The sequence below is a fragment of the Eleginops maclovinus genome, chromosome 15, assembly GCF_036324505.1.
Source record: "Eleginops maclovinus isolate JMC-PN-2008 ecotype Puerto Natales chromosome 15, JC_Emac_rtc_rv5, whole genome shotgun sequence".
Lineage (NCBI taxonomy): Eukaryota > Metazoa > Chordata > Actinopteri > Perciformes > Eleginopidae > Eleginops > Eleginops maclovinus.
In genome coordinates, this window is record NC_086363.1 from 8,277,361 (window position 1) to 8,302,040 (window position 24,680).

A 24,680-nucleotide genomic window follows, 5' to 3' on the forward strand; every position below is an offset into this window, starting at 1 on the left:
TTGCCCCTCATGGACTAAATATGTCAATGAGCAAATGGACTCAGGCCCTGTTCCACTACGCTGGCTCATAGATTTGCTTTAAATGTCAGCCGCACAGCCTCAGCTCTGACCCCGTGGCATGCATTTTCAAAGGTTTCACTTTCATGTGAACAGTCGCAAAGGAAGATGCTGCTGTGGCCTAGGGTTGGTTTAAGGGTTTAGCTCACCTTAGGTCATGTTTATCTGCTGTCCCTGCCTGCGAGTTAGGACAATGAGACATTTGTTCCTGTCAGTTCTTTGTGTTTCCAGGGGAGATTCAGCTGTCACTAGCAGCAATACTCACCTCTATGTCAACTGTCACTCACCTTTTTAAATGACACCCTGAAGAAGTCCCTGCTCCTGTCACTCACTTGTCTCACCCTCCTGTCGAGTGTGTGAGCATGTGCGGGCAGCACCCCAGATAAACAAACCCAGGGTACTCAGTAAATGCTCTCGCACCTCTGCTTCCTCTTTCTCTTTTCTCTTTTCTCACCCACCCACCACCTTCTTGTCTTCCTGTTCCGGATTTGTTTGTCTTTCTTTCTCGCTCTTTTTCTCCCTTCTTGTTTTTGTTGTTAAAAGACCAGCTTTCCATAATGAATTTGAGTAAGTGGATGTCGTGGAGGAAGCGTAACTTTTTCAGGAGGAGAGGGAAGCCTGAAAGAAGTCTTGACCTAGGTGAGTGCATGAGAGCACATCTGTAGTGATTCTGTGGAGGAGTGGAACATGAGTTCACTACAGGAAGCTAGGCTATTTTTCATTACTCTTACAAAGGGATAAGCCAATTTCCAATATGGTTCTGGTTGACTACGGTAGCTCAAAAATAATCCAAACATATCAGCAGACCATTGTCACTTTTCTTTAGTGACTTTAGTGACAGTTTTTGATTTGTATTCTTCTTGTTGCTATCCAAAAAATAATGATATTGTGTGTAACAAACTTTGCTGCAACCACAGCTATTGGGTTATGTTTTTGAAATGTTTACAGACTCATTTCTCACTTCTAGAAATAAGTTTCTCTTAGGATGCAAACAGTTAAGTACAGGTTATTGTTTTAATCATAAGACTATGGGCCCATTTTTCTCACACTGCATAGTACAAATTGACACTGTTTGCATCCCTTTCTATATATATATTTTATCGGTGAATCCCTCTCCATTGTTGGGTTTGTTTCTCCTCCTGTGACAGCTTTTAAAACCCCTGCAGTGTTTTATGACCCCATGTCTGTGCTCACACTCTGTGTTTTGTGTTGCTGCAACAGCGCACAAGGTGAAACATCTCCATGTAAGGATAATCCTGATCCATGTGGGATTGAATCTGATGTTGGCTGGCGGCCGTTGTTTCCCTAACTTGGAGTTTGGTGGAATTCCAGTAAATGCAGATCAGAAAGTTAAATCCTCTGCCCCCCCCACATCGCTTTCACAACAACCCTGTGTTGTGTCTGTGTTTGTGCGTGATCTCTGGGCGGAATCTTCTTTGTCTCTTTTTCCCATCTTGTCACGGCACATGCACGAACAGTGTGTTTACCTGTGTTCATCATCACCCTATCCCACCATGCATTAGGGCTCCCCACACTAGGCCTGCCCTGTCCTGTTCATTGGCAGTGTCCCTCTTTCCCTCCCCTCTCTCTTTGCTGCAGCATTCCTCTGATCTATTCCTCCCTCGCTGGTCAAGGAGCAGCAGAGGCAGAGGAGGAGAGGAAGGCAGGAATGTCAAACTCTGTTTTGTGCTGATATTTTTGGACTATCTACCTTTTTCTTTTTCTTTGCTTTTGCTGCTTCCTGGTTCTGGATTGTTGCAGCTTATGTTAAAACATGGCAGCGTATGGGCTACAACTCAGAGGTAGGAACTTTTGACAGGTGTATGACACATGGCTTTGGTGGCTACAGGTGGGGCAGTTAAGGGGTATAGACTCAGTCTGCAGACATGGGGACAAATCATATATAGATTCAATGGGTTTTTCTGCAATCTGATGAAAAATGGTGCAAGCTCCGAACCAATTTGACTTCAGAAGTTTTTGAATATGCTGACCTAATGGTGAACATGCTTCTTGAAACTCTACAGTTGAATCTTCCCATTGGTGCATCCATTATTCAGATTACAAGATTGTTATATCTGTGGTTAGCTTACTGCTCCTCAGCTGGCTCTAACTTCAATTAATACCATTATCCCTCACCTCACTTCCTCCCCAATCCAGTTTAACCAGTAATTACACCAATGCATTCTCCACAGAGGTGTTTTTCAGGCTGCTAAATGGGAATATGAGCTACTCTTTCTGGACGTTCAAAGTGTTTTCATTACAAATTCCCAGATCTTAGCGAGGGAAGAGTGTCAACAACGCGGTGCTGGCTGGGACAAGCTTAGACAAGTGACCACTGGAGGGAGGGGGGGAGGAATGCTTGGGGAAATTATAGGAATACTATGCATTCCTGTCAACCTTCACAGTCTGACGGATGAACACTGGTTGGTTGGCTTGAAGGCCAAACAGTGTGATTGTTGTACAGTGTGTGTGAATGAGTGTCCTCCAATAGGCTGTGGGGGGTGCTGTACAGAAAGACAAGACAGCCAACAGCTGATCTTCCTTCCAAACTCCCATCAAGGTGAAGTTCACCCTGGGAAACTTTTTTACAAGTGCAATCCCTGCATAAAAGTCGTTTCATAGCCAAGAAATAATACGACTTCCTTCATTTGTCAATCCCAATGGTCTTTGTTTTTGGTGCCGTGACTTTGAGTACCGTGACTACTTTTGATCACACACCATAGAGGTTTTTCTGGCACTTAAACTTTCACTTACTAAGTCATGCCCAGGTTAAATATAAGGCTATTTGGTGATCCATTCACTGGCCAAGCACGGTGTTTAAAAGCTTCAGCGAAACAATGATTGGGAAAATCTGGAAGATTTAGCTGTGAAGTTTAACTTGGCTAAAGGTAATTGCTGCTCAGTTGTGCGGCTTAACTTTGTAAATATCCCTATTTGTCTAAGCTCTGAGCCTGCATGTTTACTGTGTGATGCTGCCGTGGAAACCCTGATGGTTTGTTTGATTTTCACCTCAGTGCCTCCCACCGTTTCTCCCCTTTCGCCCTGCTGTGTGGTCACAGGCTCTCCACCTGTGAGAGAGAGGGCTACACTAATAGACTGGAGTGTGTGTACGTTATGCATCTGCTGTGTGTTCCCAGCTGGCTGCTAGAGGAACATGTGTGTCTCTGACTTTTATCTTGCCATGTTACATCATGTTCAGAGGTTTGCTTGCAGCTCATCTTTCTCAAACCTTTCAGTCTTATTTAATGTTGGTCAACACTAGGTCAAGGGTTTAAGTGCAGCCAGGAAATGTGATAGATCATTGTCACATTATTGAGGAATAAACGTGTATCAGAATGCTTTTATTATGGTTTTGAAGAATGCTTTTACTCATCCATTCATCTTTTTTAACAAAATCTTAAGTGTTGACAGAAAGTGCAGCACTCATATTTTTGTTATGAAGGGAAACCTGCAAATACTGGTGGTGAGTGTGTGCATGTGTGTGCCTTCGATGACACCATTGGGATTACTATTACTGATGCAAGCACTACTTCCTGTTTGGCTGTTGAGGAAGAGAAACATGTGTTTCTCAGCACATTTAATCTAAATCAGTGCTCACACAATTCATGTGAGTGTGTTCGGTTCAGTTATGGGTGAATGATTGACTGTAAAGGATTATTTGACAGGGGTAGACCATGTGCTCTGCAAACAGATGATCCTGTAACTTTTAGTTTAACTGTAGGCAGTTTGTTCACTTTCACTGTGTGGATAGTTTATCTTTACACTATGACAAAGGGACTCATAAAGACTGGTTTACAGTCAAAGCTTTACAAGTCCTGATAACCTTTCAATATTATTTCCTCAGTAATAATTAACATTACCAGAAAGGAGATTATTCATCTTAACCATTTGCTGTGTTCAGTGCCTCTAGTCTTAAGTCTTTTGGGTTTTTATATACACCATAGTGACAGGCTTCACTAAGCAGCAGTAGTGGAATAAATGATAAATGAAACAGCCAGGACATTTTATACGGTGTCATTTTCGAGCTGCACACAGGAGACATAACAAAGGATCCTACTAGATTAAGATTTACTGGAAACCATTTGTGTGTATATCTTGTTTTTGCATACCTAAATGGTCAGCCTCTCTTTGACATGTTGGCTCATCAGAAGGGTCGTGTTTTTGCATCAAAACTCATTTAATGTAGATTTAAGATTCAGAATGACTCTAGTAGTGGGTATTACTTGATCCCTGCACGTCTTGTGACCTTATCACATGGTCTAAATACATTTGTTTCAGTAAAGTGCGACCCTGTTACCCCATCGTCTTGAAGATTAAAGAGCTTTAGGTCAGTGAGTAACACCTACTTGCCAGTCCGTCAGACATCAATTCAGGACCGCAGCTGATTTGACAGTTTGCCCACTCTAGGTGCGTTTGTTAGTCCCCCTATCATATAAATGTCACCATGTTAGTGGCATGTCTAACAGCCCTGTCTGGAGCACTTGTGTCTGTAGATGTAAATACTTGTAAACTTAGAGACATGATTGGTCGTATGTTATCTTGTATTAATGGTGTATACAGACTCCTCTTGGTAAGGGTATGTTGTGTCTCTTCAGCTCACACACACACACACACACACACACACACACACACACACACACACACACACACACACACACACACACACACACACACACACACACACACACACACACACACACATCTGTCGCTGCTTTGATCTCTCCTGCAGTAAGACATTCCTGTGCTGCGGTGAGTAGGAGCAGCAGACAGATTGAGGAGGAGCAGTTTATGAATCGGGTGTATTGTCCTGCCAAGGTGGTAAGGTGGAGAGCCCAGGAGACCTGAGACCAGAGGGACCCTCTCCTCCTCAGGGGCCTCAGAGGCCCTCTGCAGGGTGCTGATAATGATGTAAAGACAGGAGGCCTCCACATGGAGCTTGTTATGAAAGGAAAATTGATATAGTGTTGAAAGCCTGTACTGTACCTGTCCTGCTCCTCCCGAGATGCTTTCTAAATGTTCTTTATTTTCTCGCTCCGGCTGCCTCTCCTTATGTTTTTGGCCTCCTCTCCTTGTTTTTGTTGTTTTGTCTTGTGGTCTCCCTTTCTGTCTGTCAGGACATGTTGAACCATTCCACCTGTACGTTTCTCTGTGATTGATCTCCATCAGTTACTCAGCCTCCTGTTATGTCACCTTCCCTCTGTCAATCGTGCTGTCCTTTTATTTCTCCAAAGACTCCTTCTTTGTCCCCTGTATCCTTTTCTCCATCATCTTCTTCAGTCAACACCTTCTTTAGGCTGCCACCTTTTTGTCTTCCTCGCCTCTCGAGAAAGAAACCTTCAGGTTTTATTGTTGCTGCTTGAGATTTATGTGGAAAAATAGGTCAACGTACTCTCAGGAGGGCTTTTTACTGTGCTAGGTTCAAAGCACTTTAAAGGCAATAGCACAGGGAAGAGGACACAGTGCAAGACCAGTTGAGGAAGCATCCCCTGCCTTTATACCCAACTAAAAATCTCTCCCTGCCACTAGTCTCGTTCCACAGATATATAACCCTCTACTCCTAATCAACCTCTTGACGGCATTTCTGGAGCATTAAGATGACATAAAATGATGTGTTTTTAACTCCTACTGTGAATGGCACAAAAAAAGATTTACTTTCTGCCTCAAACACATTGTTCTACATTTATACATATTGATGGATATCCTAAAGGGCTTTACAATCTTTATAGCACACACCACTCTCTATAAGAGCTGACAAATGTATTAGTTCCCTAATTGATTACTATTAACGGATAATGAAAAAATAATCCTTAATTGCAGCCCTAATATCTGTACATAGACCCTTCATAGTTCTAAAAGGTATCCTCTCTTCCAGCAGGTTTTATCTCACCCTCTCACCTCTTCACCTCTCTCACCCCCACCTCTGGCCTCTTCGCTGAACATTTTTGTTTTTATGCCCCTTCTCACCTAGCCAGAGGCTGTGCACACACACAACACACACTCCACACACCCCAAACAAAAAAGCAGACGACTGCTGGGGCTGGTGAACATAACCTTTGACCTTTTGTTCAGTTCATGCTGCTTTACACAGAGGTTAGTTGAATGACAGTGGCAGTTTAACGTTCATACACACCTCCATTTTCACCACTTCTCTACCCCTTTATTATGGTCTTGGTCCTCTGTCACGGTGCTGGAAGCAGATGTGAATTTAATTCATTTGTTGACCCACTCCCTCGGGTGTACAGTTTTGAGAAAAAGACTGACAACTTAAGGAACTGGTTATTTAGGAGGTTAAAGTTCAGAAAGGGCTCATGAGAATGTAAACACAACCTAAAGCTGCAGAATGCGGCAGGTTAAAGTGCTGATTTGTATGTGAGGTGCAGGGCTTTTTTGACGGATAACTATGTTCCCTCACGCGTACATTTCTGTGACACTCTATTGAAGATGCTGTTGTTTTGTATTTGGCTGCTAGACTTCATAATGCTGCTGAACTTTGTTAAGGAAGGTCCTTTAGATCTGTATACGTTTGGTTTGATGATCCAGCAGGATTTTGTTTGTTGATTCCATGAAGATTCAGTCTTTGATGGACTCTAAACATGTCCTTTATTTTTAGTGCTTATTTCCAGAATGAATACTACGATATTGTCAATTAATTGTCTAACATAACGTACTCACAAATATCAAATGTTTTTTTTTCTTCTATTCCAGTACGTATTTTAATACCTTAACTCAGGGAAGTGGAAGCACATATCGGTTTCAAGTGTCCCTTTTTCCAAATTCTAAATCTCTTTAAATATTTCTTGCTGCAAGAAACTCACTGGGATCACTCTTCTATGTAACATAAGGCTGCAACTCTACTTGTAGACTAAAACTACCACCATCTCCACATTAAATAGCATCTCTTGTGAAGCACCTGCACCAAGCGGTCAGCGGTTCAATGAATGGAGCTCAACAGAAAAAGTTAACGTTTTAAATGTGTATCGCTTACCAGTCAGCTCAATAAGATGAGTACGGCATGGTGATGAGTGCTTTCAACCTGATTTCAGCTTTTTTGTCTGTAGAGTAAAAAGAAACAAAGGGAGAACTTTACTGAATTATGGGATCTTCAAAATAATTAAATCAACAACCCTTAGAAGCTGTTACCTGCCGTACAAGTTCCCTAAAATGCTGCTATTCAAAGATTCATTTTAATAACCTTACTACATAGAAACAGATTTTCCACTTTTTTTCCCACTGTCTGTCTGCAGAGGCTTCTTTTACAATTATTTCTACTTTCAGTTTGTGCCATCAAATGTAATCTTAATTATGATTCAAGATATGTCACGTTTTCTCTGTTGCGTCACACGAATAAATACATTGGAACGATATAACTTTATAATTGAGAACATGTTTTCTCCATAGTCTTTCACATGTGGGATAAAGTAGAAACATCATTTCCCAAGTCAAGTTGAAGGCTTTGTGCGAACTACTCTGATCCGTTACAGGAGCCAGCCGTCGCCCAGGCACATCAAAGCTGCTGACCCTCTGCCTGAAACACAATGAAGCTTTATAAGAGAGCCACGCTGAGAGAATAGAGAAGGAGCAGGGAGGGAGTGGAGCGGGAAGAGAATGTGAAATATTTGTTCAATTGGATTCAGAGACCAGAGGAACATTATAAATGGGCATAGGCGTGTGCACAGGTGCACAATGGGCTGTTTTATAGATAACATTAAATGTACTGACGCAGCACACCTTTGACATTTTGTACACATTATCCTAATGCCCCTCCTGCCTGCATCGTCTTGCTGTAATTCTGCAATGTTCCATCCACATCCATCATGATGCTTCTAATCCTCAAGGCCTCCTGCTACATTTACCAGCTTGCTTATTTGAGAATAAATTGAGGCAAGTGGTTTCCTGAAATAAACAAGTGGAAATGGACTGATCGCAATGTTCTCTACCGTGATCACAAGGCTGACCGTACGGATAATGTTCAGTTTTTGGAACAGCTGTTCACCTTCGTCACAACCTGTGTTCTTTGTGTTTGGCAGACGAGCATGACGCAGTACAGAAGAAAACCTTCACCAAATGGATCAATGCACAGTTGTCAAAGGTAACGTTCCTTCAGAGTGCAGATGGCGTTGCATGTGTGGTCCTGTTTTCTGTGTCTAATATTCTAGGTTGATTCAGCAAACTGGTCTTGTTTAAATATTTGCACTCATCAGTCCCGCCAACATAATCTTTGGACCTCTAATGTGCTCTTAGCTTCACTCCGTCTTCTTTTTTGTGCTCATGATGGTTTCAAAGTGCTGAATGTTTATGGCCCTCACAGCAGCATGTTTATGATTTGCATTGGGTTGTTGAACGCCACAGGTTAGTCTTCTTTTATTTAAACCTAGTTAATGTTATTCAAGCGATCAAGCAATTCATGTCCACATTTCCTGAGTTGTTTACTTATTAAATAACATTCTAACCCTGAACTACAATTATAGGTTTCTTGTTTGTTTGGATTGTTTATGAATTGTTGAATGTAACGCTATCTTGATTCATATTTCTGAGCTCGAGTTCGTTGTCTCTTTGCTGTATTCTGATTATTGCTATTATTTCTACTGATCAGGCGGGGAAGACGCCCATCAAAGACATGTTCTCTGACCTGAGGGATGGGAGGAAGCTGCTGGACCTGCTGGAGGGTCTCACTGAATCTGTTCTAGTGAGTTTGTGTGTGAGTGTGTGCATGTGTGTGTATCAAGAAGAGAGAATGAGAATTTAACACATATCATTTCAGCTTCACTGCTGGATCATCTCATCAATACCTTTGTCTTTATCACTACAATCTTACCAATGTCTGATTTAAAATCTGTTGAATAAAACAAAAACACAAACTGTAAATGTACTAAGCTTGATGCTTGAATAGAAACGGCTAAATTAGGAACAGATGTTTCCCCAAACACATTACATCTCCCGCTTCATCAATTATAGACGTGTCTTTGCTGGACTTGATCTTATCAAGACATTTCAAGATTTTATCCCAAAAGATTTTGCTCAAAAAAGATTAATTTGAGTTATTAGCATTAAGACTCACAGATAAGAAGGAGGATTTACATGAATAATAAAACACTTGTAAAGAAAAGGAGAAAAACATCCCAATGTCTTCAATGTACTACCGTGATCTTATAAGCACACACTTTTATTTTCTCGGTGTTCACCTCGCTGTCAGCCCTTCAACAGCACATCAGCTTTCTAGCACTTGCATCCATACACACAGCACACACACATACAGTACATACGCACACACTGATACCCGAATACTAATTCTATAATGGGGTGCTAATGGATGGTTGAGGTATGTGAAGACTTAAAAAGGATTCGCAGATGGCAGCTATCCATCCTGCCATTCTTTCCATAAGTTGGCCTGTGGACACTGCTGATAGGCTGATGAGTGTGATGAATGTATGGAGAGCAACTCTCTGCTGAGTGATGGCATTCCTTCTCTCTGTGCTGCAATGCTCACACTATATTTACTGCATCAGTCTGAATGATTGTGAATACATCTTTCATAGATTCACTAAAACTACTCCCATGTATCTGTAATTATTTTTTAAAGTTTCCTGCAGCATAACGATTGCGTAATAAACACTGTCGTCACCTGACTTGTGTTTCCTGTTCCTCAGACCAAAGAGAGAGGCTCCACCAGAGTGCATGCTCTCAACAACGTCAACAAAGTACTTCAAGTCCTGCACCAAAATAATGTGAGTATCCCTGGCTTCCTGCTGTTTTTTGTGGGTTTTTGTCACACCAGCTGTTGTTTTGCATATGCTTTTAGCCTAATCATGCACATCAGTGTTTCATTAAGGTGGAAACGATTGCGGGGTTTCATTTTAGCAGCGTTTTACAGCACAGCACAGTCAGAAACAGGGAACCATGATGCCCAGCTGTTGTGTTATGTTGAAGTAAAACCCACACATGTTGGCTATGGTACTTTTGACATTGTCTGACACTACCTGAAGTTTGTCCTTTTCTAGCCAAGGCTTCAAATTCAAACCAGTATCACTCTCTGCAACTTCACAACACTGCATGTTGTCCTGTGGCCTTTTTCTCTGACATTGAGTTCAGTATATTTCTTTGTCCGTCTGCCTCCATCGCTCCCTCAGCCCTCCTCATGTGTACAATGGTCGGTTGCTTAATGCTGTGACCCAAGCAGTGTGAGATAAATTGAAGGGCATGCTCATGGGAAGTTGGCAAAGCTGGAGTTTGTATGCAACCCCTGCTGGTTTCTCTCAACCCCAGCTGGCAGGGAAGGCCAGAGTTCCCACAAGCCTTTTAAAGTCTGCTGCCTGGAGCAAATAGTGTTTGGAAACAAGTAGAAATAACAAAAAAACTTGATGTTAAGAGTATAGAAACCACATGTATAAATGAAATTGGCTTCTTGTTGATGTTCTAGCTTTGGAAAACATGACTTTGCTACGCACATATACGGTGATATGAGTGTTCAGCTGTATCTGTAGAGCTACTAGACGAAGAGTGATATTGCAGTATTTATTTCCTCTCGCCTCTAATGGCCCGTGGTGTGTGATGGACCGGTCCTGAATTATCCTTCTTGCTTCAACAACTGGAAAAATATCCCAGTTTAGAAGGTGGGGATGGAAACATGCACACAGATGCAGAGGACTGAGGAACTCTTTGAACTTCTGTGTGAGAGACAGAGCTACAGAAAGAAAGAAGGATAGAAAGAGAGACAAAAAGGGCATAGTGTGGCGTGATGAGGCTAATTGGGAATAGAACAGTTCAGGGGTCGGCTCTGTCGTGCACAGAGAGGTCACTTTTTAGTCTCACCAGACACTTGACCTCATGTTCCACTCAGTGCCTTGATCCTCTCCAAAATATTTATATGTAATCAGTTCGCACTCAGCCTCACCTCATATGACTAATGTCGGACACGGCTGCACACACGCTTTACTAGCAGCTATGGAAGGGTGTAATTAGGGCGGCTTAATCCACTGTGGGGGAAAATGCAAGGTTCAGAATCTTCCTGCTGTTACAATGTGGACACTGGTTAACATTAGCAGTAGGAATTACTTCAACTTTTTAACTAATACACAGCTTTAACAATATTTGTATTATTCATATTCTCATCCGCTGTCACTTTCAGGTTGATCTGGTAAACATAGGAGGGACAGATATTGTGGATGGAAACCACAAGCTGACACTGGGCCTCATCTGGAGTATTATCCTCCACTGGCAGGTGAGCAAACACATAAAAATACAGATCAGTAGTGATGTGCACATGCATGTTAACGTGCGTGTCATCAACTGCTTTTAAACTAACAGGTTTATCACTGCCCGTTCTTTCAATACGAGTTGTGTTATAATGTTGAGTTTACATTTATGTCACCTGTCATTGTATACACTATGAATTGTATGGTGTTAGATACAAACCTGCCATCACTTCCTATTACCATGTGACATGTTGGAGTTTAATCGGGATCTTCTCTTTAATTTCCTACTCATGATCAAAAGCTGTGCCAATTGCGATGGGCAGGATGCTTTAATCTGCCATGGTCCCCTGTTACATAAGCTGATCATTAGAATCAAGTGCAGAATAACAAGTTTTTACTCAGGTTTATCACCCATATTTTTCCATGTTCTTGCAGGTGAAAGACATCATGAAGGATATCATGTCCAACCTGCAGCAGACCAACAGTGAGAAGATCTTACTGAGCTGGGTTCGCCAGTGCACACGCTCTTACCCAGAAGTCAATGTGCTGAACTTCACCACCAGCTGGGCCGATGGCCTGGCTCTCAACGGCATCCTGCACCACTTCAGGTGAGGAGCGATACAAAGCCATGGTAACACACACTGTGATCTCAAGAAACCAGATAGAAGATTATCTCTTTACAGCCATGCAACGGTACATTTAGTCTGAGTTGTATGACTTGATTCTTTCCCATTTTTGTGAGACTACATTTCCCATCCTCTCATGTTGTTGTTTTTGTTCCTATGGTGACATTGAATATTTGACATATGCCCTTTGACTTTGGAGAATGTCAAAAAACCAAAGCCCGGAATTTAGGAGGTGTGTGTGTGTGTGTGTGTGTGTGTGTGTGTGTGTGTGTGTGTGTGTGTGTGTGTGTGTGTGTGTGTGTGTGTGTGTGTGTGTGTGTGTGTGTGTGTGTGTGTGTGTGTGTGTGTGTGTGTGTGTGTGTGTGTGTGTGTGTGTGTGTGTGTGTGTGTGTGTGTGTGTGTGTGTGTGTGTGTGTGTGTGTGTGTGTGTGTGTGTGTGTGAAAAGGAGAGATTGTGAGGGTACCCTCTCTGTGTAAGTGGTGGGGGGGGTCAGGTTGACAGGTCAGCGCCTGCCGGGTGTGTGTACACTGCTTGACTTGCTCTGTTTACGCCTGCCATACACTGTTTGCACACGCTCGGAGTGTGTGTGTGTACGCCGTTGTGTGTGAAAGAAAGAGTGAGTGAAGCGTCATGGGGTGTTTTCCCCGCTCTCTGTAACCCCTTGTTCTTACTGGTGCCACACACTCGCACACAGGCCTGTGAGCTGTGAGAAAGGCCAGTGTTGGTTTAGACCTGGGCCGGGGTTTAGGTGGATCACTGAACACACACATTCCACACCCAACTGGCCTCAACGCAAGTCCCCCTGAACCCCTAAGGGAAGACTCTCTTTCTGTGCAGAGGACACATGCTTCAAATATTTGTTACTCTTTTTCTGCACAACAGTAATGCTCAGAAAAGATACATCTACAAACCTCCACCCCCTGTGTTATCACATGGTTAGTATAAAACACAGCAGCTATGATCTTAGAAAATCAACTATTCACCTTCACTCCAGGTCTTTGAGAAATGCGCATATTTATGCAGGTAACGTGCTTCATGAATCAACTGTGACTGGAAACTCTATTCTGGATATCCTGAATGTTAAAGTTGCCCCTGTTCTTTGTGTCTTCAGGCCAAATGCTTTCAGCTGGGATCAGGTGGTCCGACTGAGCGCTGTGGAGAGACTGGACCATGCCTTTACTGTAGCCAAAGACCAGCTGGCTATTGAGAGGCTACTGGATGCAGAAGGTACGGCCATTAGGAGCTGTTTAAAAACACATTTCCCATGTTGTTCACTAACTTTATTTATTTTGGCAAGGATGACTATAGAGAGTTTTTTATACAAACAATTCTATTTCAGAGTCACCCATAAATTACCCTTTTAAAGCGGAACAAAAAGCTGGATATGGAATGCCTTCGTTTTACTATCAAACATTCCCACATATTCAAACATGGCCTGCGTTCATGAAGCCTTCATGTCCTGCCAGCAGTTGGATACACTCACGGTGGAGCAAATACTGGGTGTTATCTTTGGCTGAAGATTTGTAAGAAGCTGTGTTTGCTCAGAATGTTTCCCTGCTTGATGGAGCACCTGTAGATCCTCAGTATGCGTGTACGCGAGCTGTTTATGTTCATACACTTCTTGTTATGTCATGACCCAGAGGTAGTCACATCTGACCTCTGTCAAAACACTTGAATTTGTACAGCTTGTCTCAACCTGCCTTTTTCTCTCCCCTCTCCCCTTCCCCTTCCTCCCCATCTAATCACCTCCTCTCACTCCATCTACCATGCTGCCGCTCATGCTTGATTTCTATCTCTACCTCACTCCCACTATCCCCGCCCCTCTCTCAGACGTGGCGGTGCAGTTACCAGATAAGAAGTCCATCATCATGTACATAACATCGCTGTTCGCCGTGCTGCCCAAAGACGTTACCATGGAGGCCATCAGAGAAGTGGAGACTCTCCCACGCAAATACAAAGTGGAGTCTGAGGGCTCAGGTCGAGGCCTCAGTGCTCAGGTAAAGCGCCACACAGGTTATGTACATGTGATATGATACAGGAGGGTCCAGGACAAGCTTGAAAGACAGCAACAGCTTAGGCTATTTTGAATTATTGATCAAAGTGGGAAAGCCACATAGATCTGGTCTCTGCACTATCCTCACAACCTTTCGAACTCACTGGAGTCCATGCATACATCTGTTTCCCAAGGAGTTCAAAGTGCTTCTTTACGTCCAAAAATCCACAGCTGGTAACCAGCGGTCCAAACCTCAGGAATTTATACCTGGAATCCAAACAATTCTTACCAGTTAGATTGTTCTTTAGATTTTAGATACAGAATCAGTTCTGAACTGGTTCTCAGCCCTTGGTCTTGCTTCAGGATTTTTGTTGCCACTGACAAAAACACAGCATAGCATTCCATTCATTTGGAAAAACTTGATAATTTGGTAAGATGAAGATTTTATATGTACTGCAAGCACATTGTTCTGTACTAGCATGAACTTTTTGTGCTATAGAACTTGCATAACTGTTCCCAATGCATTTGTTTCGATGCACAAAACAAAACACATTCCTCAATCCCTGTGCTTCAGTTATTTCAGTAGTGAAACAGTGCTTGAGACCAGCTATACACTATCCCCTCCAGTTGCTGCCTCTCTGAACTTCACTGCCTGTGCTGGCATAAACAAACGGTTATCACCTTCTGTGAATGGAGGGATGAGAGGCAGCCTCAACAACTTAAACCTCGAGTCGTAAAAGATCTGGACCCATAACATGCCTCAACCTTTAGCGGCCGTGCTGTGTTTCTGATAACATTCAGTTTGAAGGCCACAGACGCTGTCATGTGCAAACATAAGGAATATTGTAAAGTGCCTCATTGTTTGTTGGCAGATCGAATGAGTCACTCCCACCCTGAAAAAGCCTTCTCCTTCATTCTCTCCAGCACTGCTCATGAACAGCATAGGAGGCAAACAGGGAGCAGAGCCCTGACTCACCCTGCTGACATTAGCCAACAGACCAAACGGCATGCTGCTGGAAACACAGAGCAGTAGAGGGGTGGAAGGAAATGAGAGGAATAGAAATTTGACAGGGAAGGTTATTTGAGCATTACAGATGTCTGTGTGCTGGTGGGCGGGTGGCTTTAGTGTGTTGCTGACATGCTGATACAACATCTGTGAGCACTTCAGTGTCTTATTCCTACACCTTGACTCAATTGGACTTCCCTGCTGCTTCACTGACGTGTGGTTATGAACCATATTGTTAACATACTACACAATAACTACACCAAAATAAATCCCTTTAGCGGCTCCTGTCAGTGGTCAGAGAATTCCAAAACCACCTCTTAAGGTTTTATTGCCCATGGGCACATACTTCACACGTCCTGGAACGAGAGCTGGAAAGCACTTTTAAATAGTGGACTGATTGGGCCAACGAGGGGTTTACTTTCCTGGCACAGCTCCTCTCCATAGGAAGTGATGCGTAATGCTGCTGGAAGTGGGAGGAAAATAAAGGCTCTTTGTTTTTGGTGACTGTTTGGTTCCCTCCTTTAGCTGCAGGTTCAATATTTTGTTTTGAAGTTGTTTCTGTTGATTTTAGTTGACTGATTTCAACATTTTCAACAACTTCAGCTTGAAATCTAATAATATGTATTGCAATACCGTGAAGCGACATATGCATGATGTTGAATCATTACATGCTCCAGGATCACAACTTTAAAAGTGATGAATGCAGGGATGGAGTTGAGCATTCATCTGGTGATAATAAAGTGTTCTGCTGCTCCAGACCACAGCTATTTTACAGCCATTCAAGTCAATAAATAGACTACGGCTGCAGTTTTCCCTCTCACTGTGTAGTTCTCTCCTTCTCACTCTTTTTCTCTCACTGCTGCTGCTGCTGTCTCTTCCAGCATCAGCTCACTAACATAAGAGCTTACAGTATTTTTGTTTACTTATTTCAAAAATATCCAAAAAGGTCATCGAGTATTTTCAGCACCTGACCTTATCCCGAATTCGCTGCACAGACGTTACTGTTGTGTACTTTCAGCCTGTAACACAAAGGGGCCATTTGACTTGTTACTGCACCAGTCTCCACACCCATTAGCATTTCTGTCATCTTTGACTTGGCATCGCTGCCGCTGCATAGATTTATATCTCCCGTTCGGCTCCACGCAGATCTGTTGAGCTCTGGTGAACTTTGTCTTGCTTACCTTTTAGAAAAGTGTAAAACTGGAATAGATTGTTAATTCAGTAGAAAGGACGTCACATGTAAACATGGTTTATAACAAATCTGTGTTTTTAATGGTATTCAAAGGAGATTGTGCTGCCTCTTATGATTACTTTTATTTATATAGTGCAAGTGTAGAAACGATGCAATACAAGGTGCTTAAGACATGGATAGATAACTCCAAAATAAAAAGGTATGTCTTAAGATTTATTTGAAAGATATTTATAGTTTGTGATGCTCCTAAGGAATGATTTAGGATTCAGGAAGTTGTTGTGGAAGGACAGTGCACCATTCATTTCAGATATGTTTATCCTATTGTTCTACAACCAATTTTTTGAAGCTGTTTACTTTAAAAAACTGCTCACCATTAATTTGATCACTGTATACCGGACTTCACCCAGGATAGCACTGTATTTCAAAGTAACTGCTATTCCTAGAATGAGGATTGACCTTCCCAGCATGCCAGGGGCACCTCGCAGCATCCTATAATAGTCCTGCAGTTGTTTTTTTTCTTAAGTCAGCAAGGCAGGTCCCTCTGCATGCTCCAGAGTAGCCCCTTCCTAGATTTCTGTCTCTATTTTAAAACTCACCAACTGATATGTTCATATGAAAATCAGAGAATCCCTCATGTTTTCAGAATGTGCAGATGGAGGAAGCAGGCAGCAGCCCCCCGCCTGAGACCCCCAGCACCCTGACAGAGACAGAGGGGGATATGGAGGGCAGCCTGATGGAAGTGGACCTAGACAGCTACCAGACCACGCTGGAGGAGGTGCTGACCTGGCTGCTGGACGCTGAGGACGCTCTACAGACTCAGGACGATGTGTCGGACGATGTGGAAGAAGTCAAAGAGCAGTTTCACACACACGAGGTAGGAGGAGACCTGACACAACAACAGCTCAATTTATTTATTTATTTGTTTATTTCTGTGGATATATGTTCGATTTCTAAAACTGTCAAAGTCTTTTGGTTCTTGCACATCAGTTTTTTGTCTACAAACTGTCACTCTCTCTGAACTAGAGACCTCCCACAACCGACTGTACATGCTCTGTACATGTTGGGAATGCCAGGAATTCTGCTGAGAACAGTTGTGCACAGCACCCCATGGTGCCCTGGCCCAGAGCTTACTCGCTTGTTTGAGAAGGCGTAGCTGCAGGGCGTGTGTCTGTGCATGTGTGTAAGGGGGCTTTGGCAGGATTCCCTTGGCTGAAATGTGGATATTTGTGAAGTCTAATGTCTGGAATCCAGGTCAAAGCTAGTAGTGAGACTGAGAGTGAGAACCTAAGCCTGTTTAACAGCTAGGCACTTCAGCAGGTTTAAAACAAATCAGTTTACTTCAGCCACGTTGTTCACATACTCATTCTAACTTCTCCAGCAAAGCCTGATCAAAAACAATGTGCTCAGAGGTGCAGTCAAAAATGCTTACTCATCCAAAGAGCTTACGCAAAACAGACAATAACTCAATTCCTTGGGTTTCATTTTGCGCACAACAAGTACCAGCAAAGAGCAGCTCCTCTGAGGAGTTGAGAAGCAACAAAGCTTTTCAAGTTTCTCTTGTATTTCTTCTTAAAGTATTCATCTTTTGTTTTGCAATTGGTCTTAGTTAGCTGCTTGTCGGAGTCTGCTATTCAGTTTGTGCTAGCAGGCTGGCTCTGACTGTTGCTACCGCAACACTCACAAATGCAAGAGTGCAGAGGTGAGGCCCGGTGCTTCTGCAGGGCATCATTAAGTGGTATACCAAGAAAAGTTCAAAGGTGGGGAGAAACCAGATGTTAGTGTGTGGGTGCCAAGAGACAGCATGCTGCCTCACAAGGTAAATCTCCATGTTTAAATGAATCTGGATCAGTTTGAAGGTATGTGGTTATACATCATGTGCCTTCACTATCATGGTGTATGTACAGTTAGTGGTTCCCACTGCTGAATGTCGATAGAACATAGTTTGTCTCGAAGACACAACACAAACCACACAGTTTGAGATTCAAAGATTTGCATAAAAAAATGTAAATAACTGTTTTATGTTCCTACCCAAAAAGACCTTTATGATGGAGCTGACAGCGCACCAGAGCAGTGTGGGTAATGTGCTTCAAGCGGGAAACCAACTGATAGCCCAAGGCAATCTGACCGAGGAAGAAGAAAACGAAATACGGGAGCAGATGACCCTCCTTAACTCCCGCTGGGAAAGCCTCCGAGTGGCCAGCATGGACCGCCAGGCCAGGTAGAGAGAGAGACACACACACACACACACACACACACACACACACACACACACACACACACACACACACACACACACACACACACACACACACACACACACACACACTGTCACTGTGGATCTTAGATGTTTATGAGTTTTTCTTTAGAATGAGAAGGTGTGATAATGCAAACTGTGTGAAGGTGACACCTGATAAGCCTTGAGCCCTTCAAGGCCTAACAAGTATAACACTCAATCTGTGTGATCAAGGTTTACGATGCTTTACAGACATACACACATATACACACTCATGCAAACACACAGCTGTTCATAAATCGTATTCATGTTGTCTGCTCCAGCGTTTATTGACCCTGATCCAAAGTATATGTGCTTATGCGTGCCATAACTCTGCTCATGGAGACTGTATTCAACATTATCACTTACTCTAGAGGATGTGCTACTGAACGGACACCATAAAGATTCAACATGTAGCTTCTGTGTCATTTTTTCACTTCATTTCTGTGCTGACTCTCTCTCTCTCCAGGCTCCATGAAGTCCTGATGGACCTCCAGCAGCAGCAGTTGCAGCAGCTTTCTGATTGGCTGTCACTGACAGAGGAGCGAATCAGAAAGATAGAAACAGAACCGACGGCGAAGGACCTGGAGCTCTACAAAGAACAGATAGATCAGCACAAAGTAATTAAGATTCCTAAACGATGATCTTGCCTGAATGTCGTCGATTAGAGCATGGATAATAGATTTAACGTGATCAAGTAGGATATCAAAATAATTATCCCTGCACTTCTCTTGTCCTAAACCAGTCTTGTGATGCATCATCACATGTTTGATCCTTAACTTTCACGAGTTATTCCCTGTCTCCATGGTGTCACCATGAAGCGGAGGAGCTTCTCTGCCAGCTCTGTTAATGGGTAATTCGTGAGCGTGCTGAGTTCCCTGTTTGCGTTTCTGTTCAGGAGCTTCAGAATGACCTGGAGGCGGAGCAGGTGAAGGTCAACTCTCTGACACACATGGTGGTCGTTGTGGACGAGAACAGCGGGGAGAGTGCCACCGCTGCCCTGGAAGAGCAACTGCAAGTGAGTTTCTTTAAATGTGTTTGAGCCTCCATCTACTACATGCAATACATTTGCTTTTTATAGCTAATTCATGAACAATAATATTGGTAGATTTCCGTAAATAATGTTGCCCTACTGTCACCTTCAATCTACAGTTATTTATTCAAGTGTTTTTAACTCCTTTTTGCTTTTATACTTCTATCTATAACGGCTTGCAGTTTGAAAAAACATTTTGTATGGATTGTCAAAACTCTAACTTCAGCAAGCTGTTTTTGTACATAGCGGTCCAAATGATGTGTTTTGAAATGTTTCCCCTCTGTTACTTAGTGTTTCTGAGAGCATCCATGTCGGTTGTAACAATTGTCTTCATTCTGCATTCCAGTCTTTGGGCGAGCGCTGGGCGGCTGTGTGTCGCTGGACAGAGGAGCGGTGGCACAAGCTGCAGGAAGTCTTCATGGTGTGGCAGCAGCTTCTCTCAGACCAGGTAGGACATCCAGCAGTGCACTACCCTCCTGTTTCCTTCTAATTGAATAATAAAGCATATTCACTTTAACACCCTCACTATATTTCTTTTTCCCACCTGTTTTCTAGAGTTTATTTAGAGCGTGGTTGGCTGAAAATGAGGAGGCCTTGAGTGAAGTACAGACCAGCAACTTTAAGGACCCAAGTGAAATGAATACCAACGTGCGCCGATTAGCAGTAAGTGCTGAGTCTTTGGAGGTGCCGGAGCCGATACTTTAACAACAAAAGGCCTTGTGAACTGAATAAGGTTTCCAAGTGTTGTGTAGCCCTTCATTTTTTGTGACTCATTCCTGTAGATTTTGAAGGAAGACATGGAAAACAAGAGGAGGACGGTGGACCAGCTGTCTGATGCAGGACAGGATGTCATCTCGCTGCTCCGGAGCCCTGAGGCCGGGGCCAAGATTGAGGCAGACACAGAGGAGCTGGCTCATCGCTGGGACAACCTGGTGCAGAAGCTGGAGGACTGCTCCTTCCAGGTGTGTGTTTGTGTGTCACAATGGGTTTTGTCTTCTTGCATCCAACTTGATGCAAAAGTACACAACTGGCTTAGCAAGAACAAGGTACTGTAGGTTAACTCTGAATTAAAACACATTTAAATATGACAGTGTTGAGGAAACTTAATCACCTTTGATTAAATAAAAATAAAAAGCCATAAGAAATGACCAAAAGGAGAAAAATATTATGATAGAAGACTTAGGATAATTAGGATGTAAAATCACCAGATTGATTGATTATCTGGAAATATCAAAACTTAACATTTTATATTAAATTCACTGGGTTGAAAAAGTCGAGTGGTTTAAGATCTCATTTAAAAGAATGTTTAGAAAACAGTAAATAAATGAATTGAGTGGTCTTTTATTCCTGCTGTAAAAGCAATTTTACATAATCAACATAAATGAAATGATTTTCCATAAAAGGGAAGTTTACAGATAACTTAATCTGTTGGTTTTTTTAAATGAAAATTCTCTGGTCACAGTTAGTTGAGTTTGGTTGATTTCTATCTTATCCTCACTCATGCTCTCTCTCACCACTAAGGTAATGGAAGCTGTGACAGACGCTGGGATGTCTCAGGTGGAAGAGCAGGTCGTTGTGGATACAGTTGCTATGGCTGCGGCTGCTTCTATCACTGACCAGGACTTGGCCCCGCCTGCTCCTCCTAAGAAACGACTGGTGGAGACGGATGCAGAAGTCAGACGATTGTAAGAACACTCAGACCTTACGTCCTGTGCCAGGAAAGAATAAAACCCAACCCCAATACACCCACTCTGTTCTGTGTCCTGCAGGTTTGAAAATAAGCTGTCTGACCTCTTGATCTGGATTAAAGCATGGAAGACTTCCACTCAGGCGCTGGCCTCCACACACCCTGATACTGCACCTGACACACCAGACCTGCAGGAGAAACTTAGGGTAAACCTGCAGGTGATAAAAACTATTTCAAATAAGCACGTGTTCTGAATTTAACACCATAAACGTGTGTTTAATCACTGCAGGGGTTGGAGTTGGACCTCACTGAAAAGGATGCCACAGTGAGTCAAGTGATCCAGGAGGGACGGGTCTTGATGGACCAGCTGGAGAGAGGTATGAAGGAAGGAGGAAACTGTCCTTGCTCAATGACACTGAAATTATTATTCAAACAAATCCATTCAAGTTCCCTGAAATTATTCTCCATGATTTATTGTTTCTCAGAGGCTCTCTGAAATGGAAATTTCCCTGTAAATCTGTGTTCATCTCATAAGACTTTAATACTGCTCCACAGCTGCTTGGTATTTTCTGGGCATTTACAAATTTACACGTTTTTCATTGCTTTCAGTTTTAGTCCAGTAATCTGAACGTGTGTTTGTGTGTGTGTTTGTTTGTGGACAGAGTAGTAAAAACCTGTCAGCCGTCAGGGTGGCTTACTTCATATAACTGCTCAAATATAATGAAGAGGCACTCAGGGTTTTTTATGTGTTCACACTGTTCTGGAGGCAGTGAGGGGTAGTGGAGCACCACGGCTAAGTTGGAGAAGATTTGTTAAAGAGCAAACTTTCCACTAAACTCAACTTATTTTATTGCCTCATCTGCAGTTCTCTGATCCGTACTGTCTGTTTTCCTATCTTTCGTCCATTGTTTTATATACAACACAGGCTATGACACTTCCAACTAAATGATGTAAAACACATTGAAGTTCTGCTTTATTTGTGTGCCATTTGAAGTGAGCGTTTATATTTTTTGCCACGTCTTTTTCTGTAGAAGGAGAGCGTGTGGACTCTCTGAGGGCAGACATAAACCTGATCCAAACCGAGTGGGATGCGTGTGCGCGGGAGTTGCAGGCAGCCCGTGAGCGAGTTCATATTCAAAGCCGGGTTAGAGCAGTGTCTGCAGAGCTGGCCGACCTCGACCGAGACTTCGAGGAACACGATCAATGGCTGGACTCGACCCCGACTGTAGAAAAGTGCAACGAGGCCGGGCTCAGAAGCCTGAGTGGAGAATGCCAGGTAAGAGTCACCGTCTACATCCACACTCACCCTGATCTCCTTTGTGTGACTTTAATCCTCAATTTCACCCCTAACCCTCTCGTCAATCCTCTTACATTCAGATCATGCAGTTTCAAAAATATTTCAGTTTTCACAGCAGAGATGAAACACTTCAAAAGAAAGTCATAAATCAAAACAACCATGAGGGCAAAATGGATATATTAAAGTGCTCGAGTCATTGAAAGGTGACGAGTTAAAATGAACTTTGTTTTCACTTTGAGCAGAGAGGTGTAAAGGATCCATCCATCCAGAAACCTGTGAATTTGACTCTAGACTAACTTATTGTTGCAGTATGCCCTTTGATGTTTACCTCATTTTTCACTGAATTGTTTTACACTATCTCTGCGTAAGGGCACAAAATAGATCCCAAAGTCTAAGAAATTGCAGAATTTTACACATTCCAACTTAACTTATCTTTGAGCCATCTCCATATACAAATTAGAAAGCGTGTTCCTCTTGTGTTCTTCAGTCCCGACTTGTCCAGCTCACCGACTCGAGCCCGCGATTGGAGCAGCTTTCTGCGGAGGTGGGGTCCCTAGGAGCTGTGCCCGCTCTGAAAGACAACATGGTGGTGGTATCGGCGCATCACGCCTCCACACTGCAGCGGCTACAGAGCAGAGAGCAAGAAGTCAACAAAGGTACTTTAGCTGAACTTTATCAAAATGATTTGTTAAATCAGTGAACAATAAGACTTCGAAAAACTCTGAGGAGGCCCCTTGGAGTTACCAGTACCACATGCTTTTCAAGGGACCCGACAGCCTTGAGGCATCCTCTTATTTCAGAGAGCTGCAGTACAGATTTAAGCCTCCCTGAAACAAAGAGCATTTTCCCTCTGCTCGCTTCTGGCTCAAAGCTCTCAGGTTTATAGGGAGACTGAAAGAGTGATAGCTAGGATCCGCAGAGCTCAGTCCTACAGGGGTTGTATAAATTTGACATCAGCTTTTATGAATCCTTGGCCTGCCACTGGTAATGGGTGTTGCCCTTATATGGCCTCCAGAAGCTCACAGACGTGTGTGTGTGTATACACAAGTGCTTTTGTGTAAGATCATCCCTTTGTGCCAGCTCCATCTCCACCTCAGGACGTGACTTGGACCTGGAGCAGTCCTAAAATCAGGCACCGTTTTACAGTTTTAACTCTTGAATTTACATGCACTCCTATTGGCCAAAAACAAGTCTATTAAGGGAGACTTGAATGCTCTTCCCCACTCCTGACCTAAGGTGTGTGTACATGGGTCTGCTCTATCTTTCCGTGCGTTTTAGGCTTTTACGATTGTCAGGATTTGGATAAAAGCCAAACAAAACCATTTGGTTTCTGCTTGAGGGCAATTTGCCTCCTGACAGGGCCTCTCTCTATCTCTCTCCCCGCTATGTTCAGTCTCTGCTCTTCGTTTATATAAACATAGCCAGGTTATGTGAGCGTTCAATCACATGGTTATTTAAAACACGGACAGACCGGAGAGAAGAGCAGGAACAGAAAGTTCAATATAATGAAATATAAATGAGGATCAAGTAGTCACAAATGGGCACTACTTAACGTTTGTTTTTCAAGTAATCAGCTTTGCCATAGGGGTAAACAACAGATTAGCCTTGATTTTATAGTGTTTTTTGTGTATTTTTTAGGCATTACTGACATAGTTTAGAAGAGCACAACAAAAAACAGACAAACGGATCCTAAACCTGCTCACTGCCCCCTTGTGGTTTTGGACCTTTTGCTTAAGTCCTGATTCAAAAGTTTTGATATTTTAACTTGCGAAGTTATAAACATCTCACCCTCCTGCTCGTTTTATTTCAGCTTTGATCAGTCTTGAGGCCAGCCAGTTGATGTCGAGCCAGGTGGAGGGCCTCGAGGCCAGACTCGCCACTCTGAGAGAAGGAGTTATGGACATCCCTACAGCTGAGGGAGCAGTGGAGCGGGCCCAGGTGAGCAGTACATCCACTCGATCAATCAAGGCTCTGTCTGAAAACCATAGTCAACTTTCCACCAAACTACATTTAAGCTGTGAAGTACACATATTCTGATACAACATGACATGCTATTTAACAATTCAGTGAATAACACACACTTCAATATCATGGACAAGCCTACAGGAGCAATTTGGGGTTTAATATCTTGCCTAGGACACTTTGTAGACCCTCTGATTGTTGGACGCTGTGTCATAGCTGCCTCCCAAACACCAACTTAACTGACCAGAAACCAAAACATAAACTCGTTGGTGGAGGTTCCCACAATTATTATAATTCTAAAGTATTATTCTTGTTCTTTTGGTATTTGAATAGCCTTGTTTATTTTATGGCTTTACGTTGTA

At 42.9% G+C, this 24,680-nt stretch overlaps 1 protein-coding gene across 4 annotated transcripts in view; it reads left to right on the forward strand.

Moving 5' to 3' along the window:
* Positions 1–24,680, forward strand: part of utrn (utrophin) — a 164,863-nt gene that overhangs the window by 8,708 nt on the left and 131,475 nt on the right. For 2 of the 4 annotated variants that reach the window (XM_063901510.1, XM_063901507.1), the window contains exons 1-21: positions 526–696; positions 8,085–8,146; positions 8,651–8,743; positions 9,705–9,782; positions 11,183–11,275; positions 11,685–11,857; positions 12,988–13,103; positions 13,707–13,873; positions 16,711–16,941; positions 18,104–18,285; positions 18,809–18,959; positions 19,238–19,357; positions 19,719–19,820; positions 19,928–20,035; positions 20,155–20,334; positions 20,894–21,057; positions 21,142–21,265; positions 21,349–21,436; positions 22,091–22,335; positions 22,844–23,012; positions 24,167–24,294. In XM_063901510.1, coding sequence (XP_063757580.1) covers positions 615–696; positions 8,085–8,146; positions 8,651–8,743; positions 9,705–9,782; positions 11,183–11,275; positions 11,685–11,857; positions 12,988–13,103; positions 13,707–13,873; positions 16,711–16,941; positions 18,104–18,285; positions 18,809–18,959; positions 19,238–19,357; positions 19,719–19,820; positions 19,928–20,035; positions 20,155–20,334; positions 20,894–21,057; positions 21,142–21,265; positions 21,349–21,436; positions 22,091–22,335; positions 22,844–23,012; positions 24,167–24,294 — 2,856 coding nt within the window. In that variant the 5' untranslated portion in view covers positions 526–614. Of the gene's footprint in view, positions 1–525; positions 697–1,706; positions 1,860–8,084; positions 8,147–8,650; positions 8,744–9,704; positions 9,783–11,182; positions 11,276–11,684; positions 11,858–12,987; positions 13,104–13,706; positions 13,874–16,710; positions 16,942–18,103; positions 18,286–18,808; positions 18,960–19,237; positions 19,358–19,718; positions 19,821–19,927; positions 20,036–20,154; positions 20,335–20,893; positions 21,058–21,141; positions 21,266–21,348; positions 21,437–22,090; positions 22,336–22,843; positions 23,013–24,166; positions 24,295–24,680 lie in introns of those variants that run through there. The other 2 variants (XM_063901511.1, XM_063901509.1) reach the window with 2 other exon arrangements.